The sequence below is a fragment of the Rhinichthys klamathensis genome, unplaced genomic scaffold (genome assembly GCF_029890125.1).
Source record: "Rhinichthys klamathensis goyatoka isolate OS25496 unplaced genomic scaffold, OSU_Roscu_1.1 h1tg000354l_1, whole genome shotgun sequence".
In the NCBI taxonomy this organism is placed as follows: domain Eukaryota; kingdom Metazoa; phylum Chordata; class Actinopteri; order Cypriniformes; family Leuciscidae; genus Rhinichthys; species Rhinichthys klamathensis.
The window spans coordinates 791,046-812,574 of NW_026606864.1; the positions used below are offsets into that span (position 1 = coordinate 791,046).

A 21,529-nucleotide genomic window follows, 5' to 3' on the forward strand; every position below is an offset into this window, starting at 1 on the left:
TCGGTCGTGGGGTGTCTGGAGGATGTCCTGGTTCGGTCGTGGGGTGTCTGGAGGATGTCCTGGTTCGGTCGTGGGGTGCCTGGATGTCCTGGTTCGGTCGTGGGGTGGCTGGATGTCCTGGTTCGGTCGTGGGGTGTCTGGATGTCCTGGTTCGGTCGTGGGGTGCCTGGATGTCCTGGTTCGGTCGTGGGGTGCCTGGATGTCCTGGTTCGGTCGTGGGGTGTCTGGATGTCCTGGTTCGGTCGTGGGGTTTCTGGAGGATGTCCTGGTTCGGTCGTGGGGTGTCTGGAGGATGTCCTGGTTCGGTCGTGGGGTGCCTGGATGTCCTGGTTCGGTCGTGGGGTGTCTGGATGTCCTGGTTCGGTCGTGGGGTGTCTGGAGGAACACTTCGGTCGTGGGGTGCCTGGATGTCCTGGTTCGGTCGTGGGGTGTCTGGAGGAACACTTCGGTCGTGGGGTGCCTAGATGTCCTGGTTTTGCCCTTTGAGTTCATGTGAACCATTTGCCTCTTTCCCAGTCTGGATTATCTCTGTTTTTGTCTTTTGCTATTAAAGTTATGTGCACACTTAGATTCTCACTCTGCCTCGTCCCTACAAACCTATTACAGACGCACATTAAATATCTCAGCTGTATCACAATAGGTTACACACTTTAACTCGACAATAGCATACACAATTAAATGAATCACCGATAAGGCTTTCATTTGCAGTTAATTTAATAAGACTAATGTATAATTAATTCTAAAGTGAAGATCATGGTAATGCACTAGCAATGACTCTCATATTAAAGATAATACTTCTATTAAAGACTGAATTCACTGTAAACTTTTGAGGTTTTTGAAAGGTTTTGGATAGTAATTCCTTCAGGTGGATTTAGTAACACTCGAGACATTACTATTGGGTTACCAGGATCTTCACTTTAGAATCCTGATCCAAATAATTAGTAGTTCCTTTAGAAAGTTGAGTCATTACTATCCAAAAAGGAATATAATGTAAACTTAGAAAGCAATGCAAGTCAATTAGAATAAAAGCATCTCCCCAATGCATGAACGTGAAAATGACTCTTGCACCTTGATATTTGTCTATGAATTATATGTTGTTTAATTATACGTTTTAAATCCCCAAAACCTGTAGATTAACAACAATCTCATCAGCAAATATCCATATTGTTCGAATAACAAACAGAAGCCGAAATAGGGACATATAAAATAAATTTTATTATCCATTTTCTGAATTTCTACACTGTAGTGGCTTCTATATAGACACCATCATCATCATCATCAGGAAAGACTGCCGGACACCGATGCAACATAACAACTGTGTGTCCCAGCTTCAATATATAATTATTGTATGGAAAAAGAAAAAAAAACAAGAAAAAAGGAAGAAGAAAAAAGAAACCTAGTTTAGTCTCTCTTTAGTTTGTTTACACTCAACATAAAACTGTGGCCCAGAGCAGAGAGAGCGAGTGTGTGTGTGTGTGTTCAGGGCATCGCACCGGCGGCCGCAGGAACCTGTGTGGCGAGAGCACTGGGAGACGAGATGACCGGAGAGCCGGCGATGTTGGCCATCGGCTGGGACGAGGACATGGATGTGACGCCTCCTACAGGCAAACAAACACCATCAGCATTTAGAAGCAAACACACTCGCAATGCGTCAAGGATCAGCTGACACTCTGACTCCTTGAAGACCTGCAGATCAATGCCTTTTAGTAACGTCATGTTCCTCATGAACACAGAAAAATACTCTTTTAATCTTAATTCTAGTATGTAATTCTCAGTTCAATAAGCATTAGGGGTGTAATGATACACAAACCTGACGGTTCGGTTCGTCCCACGGTTTTGAGGTCTCGGTTCATTTCGGTGGGGTGGGGGGGTTTAGAAAGCTAAAATTGCTTTTATTTTTTATTAAACAGTGCTTTAATGAACAAATTGTGTCCTTGTCTTTAAATTAATTCAATTACAAGTAAACGTTTCTCAAGGATAACAAAATTATCTGCTAATGCTGTAAACTACAGCCCTTACTTAACAACAGAGCCTAGACTTTTAGCCTAAATGATATAATAATAATTTTGGACAGTACCCTTTCATTTTCCAACCACATCAATAATGTCTGTCGGACGGCCTATTATCACCTCAGAAACATCTCCAGACTGCGTCCTTCACTTTCTCAACACTCCACTGAAGTTCTTGTCAACACTCTGGTGACCTCTCGGATCGACTATTGTAATGCGATCCTGCAAGGAATCCCTAATAAATTACTCCACCGTCTCCAACTTCTTCAAAACTCAGCTGCACGCATCATTACCCGTACCAAATCTATTGATCATGTCACACCCCTGCTGATTCAACTGCACTGGCTCCCCATATCACAACGAATCAACTTTAAAGTCTTGTTAATGACATTCAAAGCTCTGCACAACCTCGCCCCTTCATATATCACAGAATTACTACAGACTTACATACCCACCCGCTCACTCCGTTCATCATCAGCAGGACTACTGGCAACTCCAGACATCAGACTTTCCACAATGGGAGCTAGGGCCTTCTCCCATGCGGCACCAAAACTCTGGAATTCTCTTCCCCCTCATATTCGTGCCATAGACTCCATTTCACAGTTCAAAACCACTCTCAAAACTCATCTTTTCAAAGAAGCCTATAAACTTTAAGCACCTCACCTCTCTCTCCATCAGCATTAGTCTGTTGGATGCTTTTATACTTTTATGCTTTTATACTTTTAATTATAAATTTATTTTTCTCAATAGCTAATACTATCTTTATTCTATTTTTGTTGTAAGGTGACCTTGGGTGGTCTGAAAGGCGCCTAAAAATTAAATGTATTATTATTATTATTATTAATAATGATCAACACTCAAATAACAAATTGTATGAAAACATGTAAACTGCACATAAGGCAATTTTTGCATTAACATGTTTTTACTCTAATTTGTTATTGTTATATAATAATTTACACAGTTGCTGTTATTTTCATGACAACTATTTTAAACATACATTAAATAATCAAGATATCATAAACAGGTTAAGTAAAATATAATATATAGGCTAATATATAGCATTTATTTAGTGAAAGAGTTAGCAAACCAGCAAGCTGTGGATACTGAATGACTTGCCAGAGGTAAATATAAAGCTATGTGAAAAACTAAGCGTTTTATTGACGTATTTCCGCTGTTGAAACACTGATTGAGTGTTTACACGAGTTATGATGCCTTTCAGTAAGTATACTGTTTCTTTCAACATACCTTCGGGTGTCCATTCATGTTTATTCTGTAACTGAGGAAGAGATGATCGCGCTCCGCGCTGCCGCATCCATACAGTGATATCTGTCACGCCACATCTAAGAGCGCCAAAACGGCATTTATTGTTTGCATTTCGTGATCAAATAGACATAATTTGAAAGATTACACCTTGCTTATTATCAAAAGTAACAAAACACTGAGCTGATTGCGATTATATGTTGTTAATGGTGGTTAGGCAACAGCCCTGTATTCGTTGTGTACACATAACACATGAGGTGCAATGAGCTGGGGCTGGGCGGGGCAGCAGGGGGCGGGGCGTGTTCGGTTCGCCATGAGAGTATCGCGATACGTATCGTGGGTGGTGTATCGCGGTTTTTCGGTTCGGTTCAAATATCGTTACACCCCTAATAAGCATGATCCCGGAGGGAGTCACATGACTGACCTGTGATCATACTGGACGTGCTGACAGGAGTGGATCCAGTGGACAGGCCTGAAGTGGAGCCAATCCTCGCCTGTTCTTTCACAATGGGATCTGACACGAGAAAAAATAATAATTTTTTTCATTCATACAGCGCTTATCTGGGTACTCAAAGCGCTTCACATATGGGCACAGTGATGAAATGCATGATGCAATCAATTGAGTACATAAACCTTTTATTTCAAATGAGCGAGCAAATCCTGTGTCCACATGACAACCGCTTTAGTTCCTACAGAGACATTGTTCACACTTCTCAATCACTTGATCACATAACTGATGTAAATGTCAACTTTGCAATCAAGGTGTTTTTGAATCAGATTGGGATATTGGTTCTGCTTCCTTGGCTATTGACTAAGAGATCCTAGACTCTGGCATGAGGAGCACAGCAGTTGATCTTCATAGTTTCAGTAGATGAAGACACTCACAGAAATAAGGGTGCTCCATGGCCTCGCGGGCGGTGAGGCGAGCTTGGTGGTCGTAGCGCAACAGTTTGTCCAGGAAGTCCAACGCTTCGGTACTGACCAGGTGCTGGTTCTCACTGTGGACAAACCGTTCCCACCTTTTCCGGGAATGTCTGGAGAGAGATAGTAAAATCCTTAAAGTGAGGTCAAAGTATTACATGTATAAACACAATCACACATCTCAACGTACCTTCCCAAAATGTCATTGAACCGTGGGTCGAGCTCGATGTTGTATTTGTCGATGTAGTCGTAGAGGTCCTCTGTGCCCAGGACTTTGGCAATCCGTACAAGCTGGACAAAGACACAGTACTGGTTAAAAACAGCAGAGGGCAGCAGACACACATCAACAGATCAAACCAGCCGACAGCCTGAAGTCATTACACTGGTTCCCTACACACAAACACAGTTTTCCATTGGCTGTTGGATTATTGCAGAAAATAAGTTCTGTGACCAACACAAGTTTATGCTTCTTGCCTGTTTTATTCATCATGATAACCTTCACAGATTGAGACAACTTTTGTAAATTTTGAAGCCTAAATTCAGAATTGTTTGCAAGTACGTGATTGTAAACATAAGGCTGTAAAAGCAGACTTTTCCAATTTAGCCAGTTGTTGTTTTTTTAAAATCACAAGGGGGTATTAATTATGCATTTTATGTCATAAAATAAAATGTGAAAATATCTTGGATTTTTAGTTAAATGCCTAAAATAAGGTTTCTGTTTAACACAAGCTCATACAAAAAACCCATTGACTTCAGGATGATGAAACCAGAAGTGCTAAAATGCACTTGTTTTCAGGTTTTGGCCTACAAAGAAAATGATATACTTATAATATAATCATTATAATTTTATATATAGTTATATAATAATATATTTTAGGGCTGCAACTAATGATTATTTTGAGAATAGATTAATCTGTCGATTATACAGACTCGACTAATCAAATTTGTTGTCAGTTATTTTCATTTATCGATAATGGTCGATTTTATCAATTAGTTGTTGCAGCCCTAATATATTTATATTAATATAATTCAAATACTTATGAGTATGCACTGCACTTTTATCTATAAAGACAGACAGTAGGACACTGGGAGAAACTATATTATCATCTTGATATCATCAGAAAGCGGTCACAGATCTTTCTATTTGCTAAGGTATTGTGGGAAATATTAGAGCATAAAATACTAAAATGTGCATATTTCATAAATATTCCACCATCTAAGCACATTGTCTTCCATGCTATGATCTGAGGCCAGTGTTGGGTTTGTTGCTCTAAAAAAGTAATGAATTACTAGATACTAATTACATATTCAACAGTGTAATTAGATTACTGTACCATTAACTCGCTCTGAAAAGTATTGGATTACTTATTACTTTCTAAATCCCATATCAACCTCGACCAGATGAACAATACAAGGATAGAGAAGAATCTGCTCTTTTAATTCTTTCAAATAAACAATTGCATAAATTATTCTTGAACTGACCAGAGTGTGTAAAGGATGAAGGTTACATTTAAAACATTACCGTACATTTTGATGTTAAATCCACTATTGCTTTATATAGAATTGTTATATAGCCTATACAGTATTTAATGCAATTACATCAGAAGTAACTGTAATTAAATGACGGAATTACAGATTAATCCCTTACTTTACCAGGTAATTAATTACTTTTCCCTTGAAATAGTGATTACACCCAACACTGATTGAGGCAAATTAATTCTATTCATTTTTTTGTGATTACGCCACAAACATCGGTCACTATAAAGTGGTAAGACAACAATGAATATTTGAAAAGACCTAAAAGCAGCCGGTATCACCTGATCATAGTTGTCGTGTCCGTGGAAAAAAGGCTCTTTCCGGAAGATCATACTGGCCAACATGCAGCCTAAGCTCCACATGTCTAAACTGTAGTCATACATCTGTGGGACGAAACAAACGCCTTTATGTTACGCTGTTTGTGATGTGCATGTTAATTCAACAGAAGCTTGAACATGTGCTTTTGAAGCAAGATTTGTGTCTTAAAAAAACAAACCAATCACTTTCCTAAAAGTCTTGTTTGCATCTGGTCTCACCTGATAGTCCACCAGCAGTTCAGGTCCTTTGAAATACCGAGACGCCACCCTGACGTTGTACTCCTGACTGGGGTGATAAAACTCTGCTAAGCCCCAGTCTATCAGACGCAGCTAAACAAGAGAAAACACCATCAGACAAGAGTCAAATGTGAACTAATTAATCATTCAAAATTACAATTAGTGATTCACTCAGCATCTAATAGGAGTGTCCCTGTTGAAGATTGTAGACCTTTTAAATTTGATCTAGCTTAAAGTAATGTGCTTGATGTCACAGCAACAAACAAAGCTTCTCTTTTACTACAGCCATCTCTGGTTTGTGATTGGTGCATGTAAGCGAGCTCGTCGTCATTCAGCCAATCAGACGTGTGGAGTGAGATGGCTGACGCGAGCGATGATGCGAGCGGGAAGTACCTTTCTGTGTTCGTGGTCGATCATCACGTTGTGTGGCTTCACATCTCTGTGCATGATTCCCATACTGTGGCAGTAGTCCAACGCCTGAGAGAGAGAACCAGACGTAAACACCAGGCTACTCACACCTTTTCACTATATATGAAGAGTTTGGTTCCAAAACGCAATAAAACCATTTAGATTAATTTGAGTAAAAATGTGTTTTCTTTACCAAGAAAGTGGAAAGATGAAAACCACTATTTTCTGTTTCAAACTTTCACATAGCATTTGTAGGTCATAATAAAATAAAAATAAAAAATAAAAAATAAAAAAAAATCCAGGTTTTGATTTTCAAAATTTATTATAAAAACGGATTCTTTTTTCCCCCAAAATGCAATAAATCCTTTTTTTTAATCAAAATGCAATTAATCCAATGAATCAATATAAAAGTTTTTTTTTTTTCATATTGAAACTGTTGAAAATACACAACAGCGTAAGTTTATTAGTATAATATTTTTATTAAGAACTGTAAAGAAGATTGAAAACATTTTTCCTCCTCCCGAGTGCCTCATCTTCTTAATCTCCTCACGTAAATGATTCGATTTCGATGCCTTACGTTTCTCACCCACCGCAAACAACCACAGGTTCATCAATGCCATCAAAATTATTCATTTTTTTGCTTGTTTGTTGATCGAAAAGTACAAAATAGATAAGAAAAACTAGGAAGCCGGGTGTATTTAAGGCGCTGCCGTTACTGTTTACATTGCGTGGAATGGTGCGTTGTGATTGGTTGAGAGCGGATATATCGCATTCTGCAGAGAAGGGAGACTGGCGTTTGTCACGGTTTGGAAAGAAAGGGAGAAAACATGACAGAATAACACGGCGGATATCGCATTTTACTTCAAATTAAACATCGACTTTTCAATACCAACCAGATACAATACTGATTTTTGCAGTAACTATTTTTTTTTTTAAATGGCGTTTATCGCGTTTTGGAACCAAACTCTTCATATATATATATAATTAAAATGTAAGATTATTAAAAAGGTTGAATATTAAAACATATTAGAGAACATTCATTTTATCTTGTAAAATTACCCAAAGAAAATCAGTATATTTACTATTAATCACAATGCAATTCTTCCATGTTTTCATCAAGATAAATACAAAAAAATCCTCAAATACATTTAATTTAGCAAGGACGCAGTAACTTGATCAAAATTGACAAGATTTCTATTTCAAATAAATGCTGTTCTTTTAAACTTTCTGTTCATACAAATACAAAGAAGCAGCGGCACAACTGTTTCCAACACTGATAATAAAACATAACGTTTCTTGAGCAGCAAATCAGCGTATTAGAATGATTTCTGAAGGATCATGTGACACTGAAGACTGGAGTAATGATGCTGAAAATTCAGCTTTGATCACAGGAATAAATTACATTTTACTATATATTCAAATAGAAAATTTCACAATATTATAACATAAACAGTAGATTGTTGATCCTAATACAAAAAGGGTCTGGGAATCAAAGAGCGAGCGAGAAACAGAGGGAGGGCAACGGGGCAACGAGTGGTGAAGGTACAGAGGTTAAGCCAGTGGACAGATGCTCTTTCTGCTGCAGTGACGCAGTTGTACCTGATCCAGATTAACACACCTGAACCCATGAACTCCAGGATTCCCACACAACTGACTAACAGCACATGTATATGAACAACATGCTAAAACTGCAGCAATAAGATCTTTCTGCGAGTGTAACAGCTACACAACTAGTAGCATCAAACAAATGCAGAAAGTGGCAAAGATGGGGAGAGTTTGAAACAGATTGGGAAAATACAGATACAATAAAAATGGTATAAACAAAACTAATTAGGGATGTAACGATTCACTCATCTCACGATGCGATACGATTCACGATACTGGTTTCACGATGCGATTTTCTCGCGATTTTAATGAGATTTAAGACAAAAGTGTCCCTTTTATTATTTCTCAGACAAAATGCTGCACATTTCTTTTGTAATTTTAAATATATTTGTCAAATTATAAAACTACATTAAAAAAATTCCCTTCAAGGTTGTTTCAACTCAGTCTTTCTGTCTGTTTGGTCAAGAGGCTGGACACTGGTACCTTCGCACACTATGTAAAAGACTGTGTAAAATTAGTACCAGATTGACAGGGGTTTTACATTGTAATAAAGGCAAGATTCTAATTTTGTTATAATTTGTATCATTGCACTAGTAAGAGTAAAAATTGTTTTTTTTAAGATATTAAAGATATTAAAATAAATAAAACACCTGGTTGCCACGGAAACACTGATGCACCTTGTGATCTCCGAGGCTCTCGCAATTGAAAACGGAGGTGACTGGTGCTTCTCACGATGGTGATTATTATTATTCTACGGAAAGTTAAAATGCCGCCACACCTCCGATTTGAATGAGTCAACGTCAACATCTACGCTTGCCGTCGCCATGTGTTTGACGGCGCGTACACACCAGTCTATGGCACACACTGGCGCGGCGCGAGCGGAGCAAACCGAGCGTTTTCAGTTCATTCCTATGGAAGTTGAGCTTGGCTCACACAAGATCAAGTTCCATGAATGAAGTGAAAACACTCGCTAGCTTCACGCCAGTGTGTGCTCGTTGCTATTGTGCCTGTAAAGCGAGGTTCACAACTTCACAGTAGGCTATACAGTAATACGCGCCCTGCTGTTTAAAACGTGTATCGCGATTCGTTTAACATTTCAACCGACTTGAATCGTCACACATTTTTATCGATTTTCAACCGGTTGCGAGTGAATCGTTACATCCCTAAAACCATTGTTGGGAAAGTTCATTTTCTACATGAACTAGTTCAAAGTTCAGTTCACAAATTTTAAAATGAACTAGTTCAGTTCATATTTCATACTTCACAAAATGAACTAGTTCATAGTTATTTTTTTCCATATGTTGCTGCGAGCTTTTTTTTATTATTATTGCCACAGCCCATATACAACCACAGACAGCAATTATTTTATCGACGGGCAAAGTTTGCACAGAAATGTAAGATTTTTCCCATCCTCACTGACCTTGTCATAAATATCGTTTAAATGATCATACGACGCCTCCTCGCTCGCTGCTTTGTCGAATACATGCTGCTTTTTGTTTTGATGACGCACGCGGCGGCCGCGGTGGGACACTGGTGGCTGGTGTTGCCAGATTGGGTGTTGTTTTAGCTGCATATTAAGGCCTGTTACATGTGTTTTAGCCGGGTTTTCGCCTGGAAGGCTCTATAGAAATCTGGCACCCTATTGAACGAAGATAAACAGAGAGCGTGCGTTCACAGACACCAGAATGAACGCGTTCACAGTAACGTTCATCAGGCAGTAATTCAGTACGTTCAGTTCACGTTCGCCCAAAATATGAACGAGTTCAGGAACTATCGTTCATTGAACGCGTTCAGGCACAACACTGCCTAAAACTAATAATTAGGTACAAGTGGTCACAGACTTGAGATACTCTGGAGTTTCTGTGAACAGCTTTAAGATGATATCTGAAGGAACTTACCTTTAGGATCTCGTACATGTAGAACCGAATGTCGTAGTCTGATAGCGTTTGATACAATTGCTGCACGACAGAACAAGCGGACGGTTGAGTTTAAACAAACTGATTTTTTTTGTCTTGTATTTTGGTGGCAGAATTGATTTAGCAGGTAGAAGAAATGATTTACCTTGAAGTCTGTGTTGTTCACATGTTCAAATACCAGAGCTGGGGTTCGAGACTTGAGGGAGAAACACAAGAGACTTCAGTTAAAGACGCATTTGAAACGAAGCTGCGCAAGCTTGATTTCACATTCTCAACAATACAACACATATCAAACATCATCTTCAAGAAATCCAACTGACCACTGGATCCTTGACAATGTCTAGAAGTGAGATGATGTTGGGGCCGCCTCTCAAATTCTCCAAAATTTTAATTTCCCGCTTAATTTTCTTCTTCTTTACTGGCTGCATATGGAAATATGACAAAACAAGCGACACAAAATCATTAAAGACAACATAAAACTGCATTTGCAATACATTTAACTTCCATAATGTGTAAAACAGAATATTCAGTGGGAAATAACATAGGGCAGGATTTGATTATATCATCTGTGTTTGTTAGAGAACTGAAATGAGCTCAATGATGAACTTTACAGTTATTGAGCAGAATTGAATCAACACTGAACATGAGCTTGACTTGAGCTGAATAAATTACATTCAACTTTTTTAGAGCTACTTTACAGCAGTAAAGTCCTTTACTTTTGATTCTGTTATTTACCTGTTTATTACTGTGAAGCTTACGACTGGGTTAAAATATTGATTTCTCGATTCTCATTTTAATAAAAAAATTAAATGAAGGAGAATTCTGAAAAAAATGTATGCACTATATTAAATATTCATTATATTTTTACTTAACCTGGTCCTCAATTTCATACATGTTTGAATAAATCTGTCATTAAAACAAGTTATGACAGCAAACTTTTTAATGAATTGGAAAGGGAAACATAATTGTGTCATTAAAAAGTTGTTATTATTATAAAAACTGCCTTATGTGCAATTCGTTTTTTTTCTGTTAAGAATAACTGACAGTGTACCCCTGATATATATCCAAATGAATAAATATCGAATCAAATTGAGTCGAGATTGGAATGGAATCGAAGCTTGTGAATCAAAATCGAATCAAATAGTGGAATATGTGTCTATGCCCTAAATAAATAAAGGTGATTTCAGTGTTTCCCCTAGGATTTTTTTTCAGGGGGGGGGGGGGGGGCAGACTGCTAGTGTTGCGGAGTGGGCGTGTTACGGATACGTGGTGTAATTTTTTATTTTTTATTAATTGAAATCATGTATTATGAATAATTAAACTTATACAACTTTTTTTTTTTTTATATATATATGGAAAAAAAATTCACACTAATTCTGTGTTGTGTTTTTTCTGGTAATAAAATGAAGACATAAAACACAAATTTTAGCATTTATCATCAATTTTAATCATATGAAATTAAATAAACTTTTTGTCAAATAACTTGCTGCACAATGAGCTTTAGCCTACTGTTAAAATTAAAACATGGATTATTCCTTAAAAATTTCAGTTTTGATGATAATTTATTTGGATTACTGTTAGTGTATTATTACATTGGGACATATCTAAATTCTAATGTACAACAGTAATATATTTCTGTCAATTTAAACCGAACTTTTATTTTGACAGGTTGCCGTGAAGACCTTTTGAGTTTCTGTGCGTTTATGTCATGATGATAGTTTTTCTCAAATGAAGCGGTGAAATGATCACGAAGTGACTTTCAGAGTGGATCCATTTGTGTCTTCATATAGGGCAAAAAACAGCGCAAGCGTCACACATGCTTCAGTGTGTGTGTGTGTGTGTGTGTGGTAAATGAAACTGCGCGTCGGCGGCACCATTCGTTCACACAGAACATGCAGGATGCGTATTTAAATAGTCTTTGTGTTTTAATATTCACACACACTAGTCTACATCGCGATTTGATTTCAACTGTACTGAAGTGCTTTCTATTTTTTCCTCAAATTTACAAATTCCGTGAAATTCCGCGTTATACACTAAATTCCTTTTTTTATGACTGGATTTCGTCAGCATTTTAGGGGGGGCGGGGGGTCGTTTTGGGAGGGCGGGCCGCCCCCCCAAAACAATGGTAGGGGAAACACTGTGATTTGATCTGATTGGATCATGAAAAGTGGAGAGATTATTGGTAAATGGTTTTTTTTTTTCACAACCAACATGGAATTGGTTACATCAGGAAAAAATAACTAATTTTTATTAAGAGTAAGAGAAGGTTATTTCACTTTGATAATGGGTTTGAGAAGGAAAGGAACAAGCTAGACTCCAAACCAAAATAAAGTAGATTATTAAGAAAGCAAATAAGAACAGATGAGTTTGACGCAATGACATCTGATATAACTGCGTCTAGACTCAATCTGTGCATCTTCATCCTCCGTGTCTCCAGGTAGGGGAAGTTCATTATACACGACTGGCTACATTACGGGACAACGGCGCTAATCTTCAAAACTATTTATCACTTAGCTTGAAAAGAAGCTCTCAGCTCGTCGGGTGTTATCGCTAGAATCTAGAGCTTTCTCTGGTTTAGAGGAGGAGGGGGGCGAGGAAGGAATTCGACAGGCGCCCGTTCATCTGAGCGCCGGCCAGCAGCTTCTGGTTTCGATACCGGCCACTGCCTTCCATAGCGTAAACAGGCTTATCTCAGCATACGTTCTTGTCAACGACTCGGAAAATGAAGTCTACGTGAAGTCTAGGGGTCTTCCCAACCAGCCTTTAAAGCGGTCTGGAACAACAACGCTCTTCACCTTGAGTATTTTGACGACTACTTTCTCGTTGTTTGTGATGTTGATGGCTTCAAACACTTCGCTGTACTTCCCTCGGCCGAGTTTCCGCACCAGCTGGTAGTCATCTTGATTCCTGTTGACAAGACCGACAGCTGCTATTACAAGAGCAAATGAAATGCCGATCCAGACAAAAATAAAGACATTCACACTGTCTCCCTACAGAGAAATACTTTACACAACCCTCTGCAAACTCTGACAACTGAATGAAAACTAACAAGATACTTAATGTTTGATCATTATACATGTAAAGTGTTCAAACTAATGACTCAAACACCATTAGCTTGCGATTACCACAGTGTTTATGAACAATAAAGTCCTCAAGACCCCTGTGTTCTGTTCAATTCAACGGCATTTAATTGAGATTAAATCTGCCCTAAACACGCAATCGAGAATCAGCGTCACTGCAAGAGAAAGAGCAAATCATATATTTCAATACATTACTGTGCTGGCACAATCCTACCCCTTTCCGATTTTGCGAATGAATCATTCAGAGCAATTCGTGAACCTGTTACACTGACTTGTTAAAAAAAAAAAAAAGCCAACTCAAAAGAACGATTCACTAACAAATCAAACAATCACTATGGATTGTGAGCAAGTTTTACCTTTTTTATTGTCTCTTCTGCTCACCAAGGCTGCATTTATTTGATCAAAAATACAGTAAAAACAGCAAAATTGTGAAATATTATTACAATTTTAAATAACTCTTGTATTGTAATAGATTTAAAAATGTAATTTATTCCTGTGATCAAAGCTGAATTTTCAGCATCATTACTCCAGTCTTCAGAGTCACATGATCCTTCAGAAATCATTCTAATATGATGATTTGATGCTCAAGAAATATTTTGTATTATCATCAATGTTGAAAACAGCTGTGCCGCTTCATATTTTTAATGGAAATTTCACTAAATTTTGATTCTTTGATTAATAGAAAGTTCAAAAGAACAGCATTTATTTGAAACAGAAATGTTTTGTAACATAAATGTCTTCACTGTCACTTTTAATCAATTGAATGCATGCTTGCTGAGTAAAAGTATAAAAATATATACGTATTTACTGCCTCCAAACTTCGGAATGGTATTGTACATTCTAAGAAATTTCCAGGCTTAGAAAACATTATTAAAACAATCCAATCTTCTCCATGACTGATAACAACCCTGTAATTTACTTAATTTTTGTGATCTTCGACATTCCTGAAGTCTAATATCAGGCCACAATCATTCTCACATCAATATCAGGCATTGCCATGACACACTGAAAAAAACATCTGTCTCGGCACTCACCCCCACTCTACGACGTGAGATTCATAGTCCCAGTATTCCCGCGGTCTCTGTGTGTTGACGTCTGGATAAACGCGGGATCGACTCGTGACAGGGCCGGACATGATCTGTGTGTGTGGCTGCGCCTGTCAGGGCTGAACACACGAACACACACACACACACACAAATAACCAATCAATACTAGGACAGAACTATCAGGCCAACGCACATCGATAACATTGACTGCAATGCAATGCTTGGGGCCTGAAATAATGTGGCCCCATTTGAACATGGACAAACAAAAGGATTAAAAAAAAAATCCACAACTGGGATGCTTGGCTTTACAGGCCCCCGCCCACGACACGGACCCCTGACTGTCTTGATAAATTGGATTAAGGTTCTGAAACTCTGCCCAGATGGAGGAAAGTTTTAATCTAGATGCAAGCAGACCGAGGAAGACTCGACCACCGCAGTCCAAAAGGTGTCAGCACATTTTTTCAAGGTTGAAAACACACACACATTAAAAAAAAAATATTAAAAAACACAAGTTGGCTCCATTTTCTTTTTGGCTTTCTATTCATTTTAAGTAATTAGAGTTGTAGAACACTAACTTTTTTTCTTTTTTTTTTTAATTAACAAAATACAATACATCATCGATCCTTCAAAAACGTGTTTTTCTTACCCTCATTCCCTATTGTAAGCCTATTATAAGTGTTTACATTTTAGACATTTAGGATTTTATTTGTGAGAAATTGCATACATACATCTATTAAAGGTAGGGTAGGCAATTTTCGGAGAGATAAGATCCCACCCTCCCTTCAGAGCGTCTCCAAAGCCACGCCTCCTTCAAAACACATGAACACGTACAGCAGGGAGCAAACAAAAGCGTCACGGGACGCTGCGTTAAACTACCTCACGTCTCAAAGCACACAACATTACAACAATAATGAACAAACAACTTGAAAGCTCTGACCTGTACCACTTCAATTCATTTCGGTGTTGATATGGTTGCCATTGAAACATTGACATCTTTCTCTCTTCCGACCAATGTAATCAATCTCGCAAGATTTTTTTCACATTTTTTGGAAATGCGCAAAATTATATTTGTTGTAGTTTCTGTTCACCACTATAGAGGTTTACCCAACTATGACGACTTCCACTTTTGGAGACCCCATTATCAAATGTGAAAAAGATCAAAAGTAACACTTAAGCTTCAGAAAAAAAACATTCAAGGCAATGCGGGTCGGTTAAGGTTTAAAAATGTAAAAATATATTAATAACTACAATAAAAAGATGTCTGTCATGCTATATTAATTTACAGTTAAAAACGCAGCTTTGCAACATTAAAATAGAAATCAATCTATCTTACAAGAGCTGTGAATGTCTCATCACATTTTAAAACAGGAACCTCCGGTTTAATAAACCATTTTGACACAGTGCTGTAATGAAAACTGGCCTGCAGGACCATAGTGTGATTAGATTTCCCTCATGTGTGTACTACTGTAATTTCATTTAACTAGTTGAAAGGGAAACCATATGGCCTGCTCATATCATCATTAAAAGGACAACTTTGCTAGTTTTCAGCCAGCTTTGCATTGTTAGTTACAATGTCAGAAGTATATGTAAATGTGCTCTTTCTCCGTGTTAACCTGCACCCAGATGTCCTCATTTACAGCGTTGGGGAAAGTTACTTTTTAAAAAAAGTTGTAACACGCTACAATATTGCATGTCTAAAAGTAACTAACTTCTTTACTTTGTTACTTTTTATGGAATGTAATGCGTCACATTACTTTTTCTCACCTGGGCTGAGCTTTTTGTTTTTTTAATAACAACAAAAGTTGTGTTAAATCAGGCTGAAGGAAATGCAAATTCACGTCTGTACAGTAGAGAGCACAACGCAAACAAACCTTTCAGCTCTGCCTCCGTTCTGTACTGTAGAAGAATAGGATACAGGGGAAAAAAAACACTCTTATTTCAGTAATAAAAAAAAAACACAAATGCGATGTTTCACTAAAGTCATTTTTGCTTATGGTTAAATTGGATTATCAAGGTCAGCAGCAAAGACAAAAGTTGCGTACAAAGACGCAAAACGCTGACAAATCTATCTCACAGATATTGTAAGAATATAGAGTTGATTGAAAATTGGTGAAGTTGCCCTTTAAATGTTAGGGACACAAGACATGCCAAAATACCTGTATCACTACAACAGCCATGCACATGCAGACGGACATCATGTCACATGCTGCTTTTTTAAAGGTAGTATTGTGTTTTTAAAATGGCATTTCATATTAAAAATAGCCACACTTTTTTACGAAGTTTTACACTTGAGCATACAGGTGAAACTGGAAAAATTAGAATATCGTTCAAAAGTTCATTTATTTCAGTAATTCAAGTGAAACTAATATATTATATAGACTCATTACATTAAAAGTGAGATATTTCAAGCCTTTGTGTGTTATAATTTTGATGGCTTATAGCTATGAAAACCTTTTCAAAATATTCTAATTTTGAATTTTGAAGCCATAATAATCATCAAAATTATAACAAATAAAGGCTTGAAATATCTCACTTTGCATGTAATGAGTCTATAATATTAGTTTCACCTTTTAAGTTGAATTACTGAAATGAATTAACTTTTGAACGATATTCAAACTTTTCGAGTTTCACCTGTATCTTATGTAAACGCTGCTCAAGAAATGCATGGGGGTCGGGGTTAGGGATGGCCCGATACCATTTTTTTTCAAACCGATACGAGTACGAGTATTTACATTTGTGTACTTGCCGATACCGAGTACCGATACCGATATTTCTACCGCAAAAGTAATAGGCTCCCAGAAAAGAAGACGACTATTTTAGAACACAGGTTAGAAGACTGTTTTTATTTTCTTCTCTGCTTGTTTTAACAAGTCTAAAAATAAAAAAAAATTAGTAAAATAATAAATGTATTAACACCACTGTTAATTTAACATAAAAGCAAGCAGGCTACTGCGTGCATGGTCTGGCATGACTGAATGCGCGCAAAGTGCGCTCCCTTAATAAATCCTAAAAGCTGACAGTTCATCACGATCTCACACATCTCTGTTATTATCAATGAAGCTGACTGCACAATCAATCTTTCATAATATCCACACTTTGTTTGTTATAATTAGAGGATTTGCCAGCATACAGAATTCAGCACTGAACAAAAAAGTCCGTTTTGAGCGGTGAGGGGAGTCTATCTTAAATGCTTCTGATTGGCCATTGCGTTCCAGAAATCAACACATATGTCTGTGATTGGCTACATCGCTCAACGCTGTAACCATGTTATGAATAGAAACTCTGTCCTGTAAATCGTTTCTATTTTGTTGTAGTTGTTCTTGTTGCTTTTCTGCAAGAGATGAATAAAAATCTTTTAGTTTTTATGTTTTATTCATAGATATTTCTAGTTTGCGGGAGTCCCGCGAATCGTTTTATTCTCCCGTAACCCGCATACACAGAGTGAGTGCATTACCGCCCGCGCGCGCGCTCGGCCATCAGATCTATGATGCGTCTTCAGATGTTTAGATTGCTGGTGTTAAACGATGTACTTTCTTTCCCTCCTCTCGACACCTTAGCTGAACATAACTCACAGTCTGCCTTGCTGTTGTCATCATCCCTTATCTTGAAATGAGCCCAAACCGCCGACATTATACTTTCCTATGCCTCAGTTCACCTCGACAAAGCACTCGTGGCGGCCAGTTTCGTTTTGCAAAATGTACGTGGTATCGGTGCGTGGTATCGGCGAATTTTTATGAGTACGAGTACGAGTATATTAGGACAGTATCGGCCCGATCCCCGATGCCAGTATCGGTATCGGGCCATCCCTAGTCGGGGTCAAGTAAACCTAAAACCTGCCTAGTTATACAGGGTGACCAATTCATCGACTAGTCATTTAGACAACTCTAGTACGTTTAAAGTATGTCGTTTGGCACATCCCCATTTATTAATGCTTCAGAAGTCAAAAAGGTATGCTGGAACACAAATACAATGACGCTAAATGACATTCATCAGTGTATACCATCAGCAACAATGGATAATTTAGTTTTGCCAGATGGGATTTGGGCTGATCACCATTCCAAAGATTCCTGCCGCCTCAGAAGAACGACTGAACCTGATATCACATGATTCACAAAGCCTGTATTCACTAGCAGTCATTACAGTATCTCAGAGCAAAAATGACATGATCTAATCTACAGAACAAACATGCAGACACATTTTACATGTTCCCCAATGTGTCGAATGAGGTTTGGACATTTAACCCACACTCACCTTCAATTGTACTTGCGGGCAGCCTTGGGGAATCTTGTGCTGAATTTACAAGAGGACGACAGTCCAAACACCTGTGAGGCAATGCAAAACAAACAGCATTACGAATCGCCACTGACGGCAGTATCTGATTTGCACAGGTGTGTGTGTGTGTGTGTGTGTGTGTGTGTGTGTGTGTGTGTGTGTGTGTGTGTGTTTGTTTGTAAACCTGTCGTGTGCAGCCAAACCAGGACACTGGCACAAACCCTCTCAAAAGCAACATTTGTGTTGAACACCAAGTGATGATTCAGTGAAAAACAATCATAAACTTTCATTAGGGAACATTCTCCATCTGTCCGTCAGAACTGTGTCGATCTCAGTCACTAAGTGCACAGAGATTGATCAACCGACCTCACCAGGATGAAACACCAGGGTATTTGCAGAGCTTTTAAAATCTAATTTAGGACTTTTTAATCATACTAAAATGAATAACAAGTCCACACTTTGACCAATGAATAGGATTTTTATTTTATGCAGCTTGCACTTACAAAGACCAGTTTATAGCATTTGAAATATCTTAGAGTATAATTAGATGCTCCAAGTTTATATTTTGAAAATAATTAGGAAAATACATATTCAATATTGAAACATTTTCAGACCAGTAAATTATGCGAGTGAAAAGGCTTCTCGAAGAAGAAAAAAATTTAGGGAGGGACTTGATTGGATGGTTGTGGTTTGCTATTGGTCGATCTCATGTGAGTGACAGTATGTCCCACCAATTTTGATTTTTAAAGTATTCCATCACTGTTGCAACACTTATTTGGCCAGGGGAAAAAAGTGTCCCATTGCCAATAGTCTGTATTTTGGGGCATCAAAGACATGTTTTAAGTTTTAAATGTGTCTATGATACCTAAAAATGCTGCCTGGATAGTTAGCTCACTAGATTTAATAACTATGCTTTGGGATCAAAGGAGTGTTTCCCTGGATTAAACCATCAAACCAGTTCACCACCTTCCAGAATGATAGTGGATAAAAGCATTTAAAAACAAATTTTTAGCAATAAATCTCTAACCCCCACATATGTTAACAAATGCACCTTTAAATTTAGCTTAAAATAACAATTTCTACCCTTTAAATATTGCCTGTCTTAAGGAAATATCCACTAATGAGCCTAAAACATCATCTTCAGCCTCTTCATAGAGGATCCAAATACTGGGTGTTAAATATTTTAAGTCTTTATGGAGGTTTCTACAGATTTAAAATGGATTAAGAGGTTAAATAAGAGAATAAGGAGCAACATCAGACATGGAGCTCAAACACTCATTCAGATCAGGATGTAGAGCATCAGTTAGGAGCTAAACTAACAGCCTGTCCTTATTTTACACATTCGCAATCACTCAGTTACTTCATTTTCAAATACATCTACCCTTAAACACATTTACGACATCATTTAAATGTTAAACAATATAAAAGGCATAAAATCATCGAGTTTATCGTATATATCATTAGCATATCATCACGTTAGCCACAGCCATGCTAACGTTCAATCATCTACACATTAAACATTTCTAAAGACACAAGAGAGCATAATACACAATACAAAACTCCCTCGTCGTCCCTGAAATGATTTAATGATCGTGTATATATTAAAAGTAGCTATAGATTGACACGAAGTATTGAAATAAAGGGCGGTTTGTATTACCTCTCTGCTCTGTGTTAATATGGCGGCGGCGAAGGTAGTTAGCGCGAGGAGACGCGACGCGACGCTCCTCCAGTCCTGCAGGGGGCGCGAGGCAGCGGCGCGAGGCACTGAGACTGGCTTCCGCTCAAACTGACGCTCGATCGATTTCTGTCCTCTTGTTGAGCACAGGCTTTTGATCCGTTTACTTATAATTTTGACCGATTTTCACATCCATAAAAGCAAGTTTAGTAATAAAACCCCATATTTATGGTTTCGTTGACTGAAGTAAGGATGTACACAGACAGTATAGAGACTCTTTGAATAAGTCTGTGTGCCCTACAAAGTTTTTTTTGGTTGATATTCTGCTTTCTATATTAGGTTGCTCCTTTTTTGTAGTTTTAGTTTTATTGTATGCACAAGTAGAATGTAGAATATTTTATATCAGAATGTAATTATTTTTGTTGGTTTTAATGTTCTTTTTCAGTTTTTTTGTTTGTTTGCATGATTGTAGACAATTATTTGAAAACAAAATTCTTTCTGTAATTAAATGCATAAATGTTAGGATTTTTCGTTATCCAGATGTGATTAACGGATTTTCATGCACTTTTGTCTTAAATGTATCTATCCAGTGGTTTTGTTATTTTTGGTATTATTCTATGTTGTTGTTAGATCATTGTAATTTGATGTTATTGTTTTATGTCACCAATTCAATTAAATTTAACTTTGTATTTTATGACCTTTGGACAAGAAAAAAATTCTGTTGAGAAAGAAAATGTTTTTGTTATGTAAATTAATATTTTGTCCTTGTAAATAATGGAAGAGCAGCGAAATTAAGTGTAGGATCTGCATCAAAGAGTCAAATGTGGGATCAAACTATAGAAATAATAAATATGTTAACAGAGGATTTTAGGATTCTTTAGTAAACATAGATAGATAGATAGATAGATAGATAGATAGATAGATAGATAGATAGATATGATGCAATCAAAAGAGCATTGCTTCAGCCAATCATAAGTTCCGTTGAGCATTGCTTCAGCCAATCATAAGTTCCGTTGAGAGTTGCTTCAGCCAATCATAAGTTCCGTTGAGCACCATGTGACTTTAGAACGCGTGGGATTCCAAGATGATCTTTTCTCTCTTGAAACTCTTTCTCTCTTTTTGTTGGCATCATCCTCTCCAGCATTAATTAAGATGACAGAATTACAGGCCAGAAGTGGGACACATAGAGTACAGGGAATATTAGCAGGCTATGAATGCCTGTCTGACAAGTTAATGGATAACTGTCA

General features: G+C 37.6%; 1 protein-coding gene across 1 annotated transcript; it reads right to left on the bottom strand.

The window, feature by feature from the left end:
- Positions 1-1,192: 1,192 nt before the first annotated feature.
- On the bottom strand, positions 1,193-20,351 carry zgc:86598 (STKc_CK2_alpha domain-containing protein). Its single transcript, XM_056232743.1, has 14 exons — positions 20,265-20,351; positions 18,587-18,657; positions 14,324-14,454; positions 13,005-13,116; positions 10,530-10,631; positions 10,355-10,405; positions 10,192-10,251; positions 6,674-6,757; positions 6,263-6,373; positions 6,008-6,109; positions 4,381-4,481; positions 4,155-4,303; positions 3,694-3,783; positions 1,193-1,598 (listed from the first exon to the last, which is right to left on the bottom strand). The coding sequence occupies exons 3-14, from the start codon at positions 14,422-14,424 to the stop codon at positions 1,480-1,482; spliced, it is 1,182 nt and encodes a 393-aa protein (XP_056088718.1). The 5' UTR covers positions 14,425-14,454; positions 18,587-18,657; positions 20,265-20,351; the 3' UTR covers positions 1,193-1,479.
- Between the last annotated feature and the right edge of the window lie 1,178 nt (positions 20,352-21,529).

What these genes read in the sequence shown, in the direction of transcription:
- zgc:86598 (XM_056232743.1), bottom strand. Translation starts at nt 14,424, where the DNA reads ATGTCCGGCCCTGTCACGAGTCGATCCCGCGTTTATCCAGACGTCAAC. An exon ending in CATGGAGCACCCTTATTTCT is followed by an intron (nt 3,784 to 4,154) that starts GTGAGTGTCTTC and finishes TTCTCGTGTCAG; the next exon opens with ATCCCATTGTGAAAGAACAG. An exon ending in CACGTCCAGTATGATCACAG is followed by an intron (nt 1,599 to 3,693) that starts GTCAGTCATGTG and finishes GTTTGCCTGTAG; the next exon opens with GAGGCGTCACATCCATGTCC.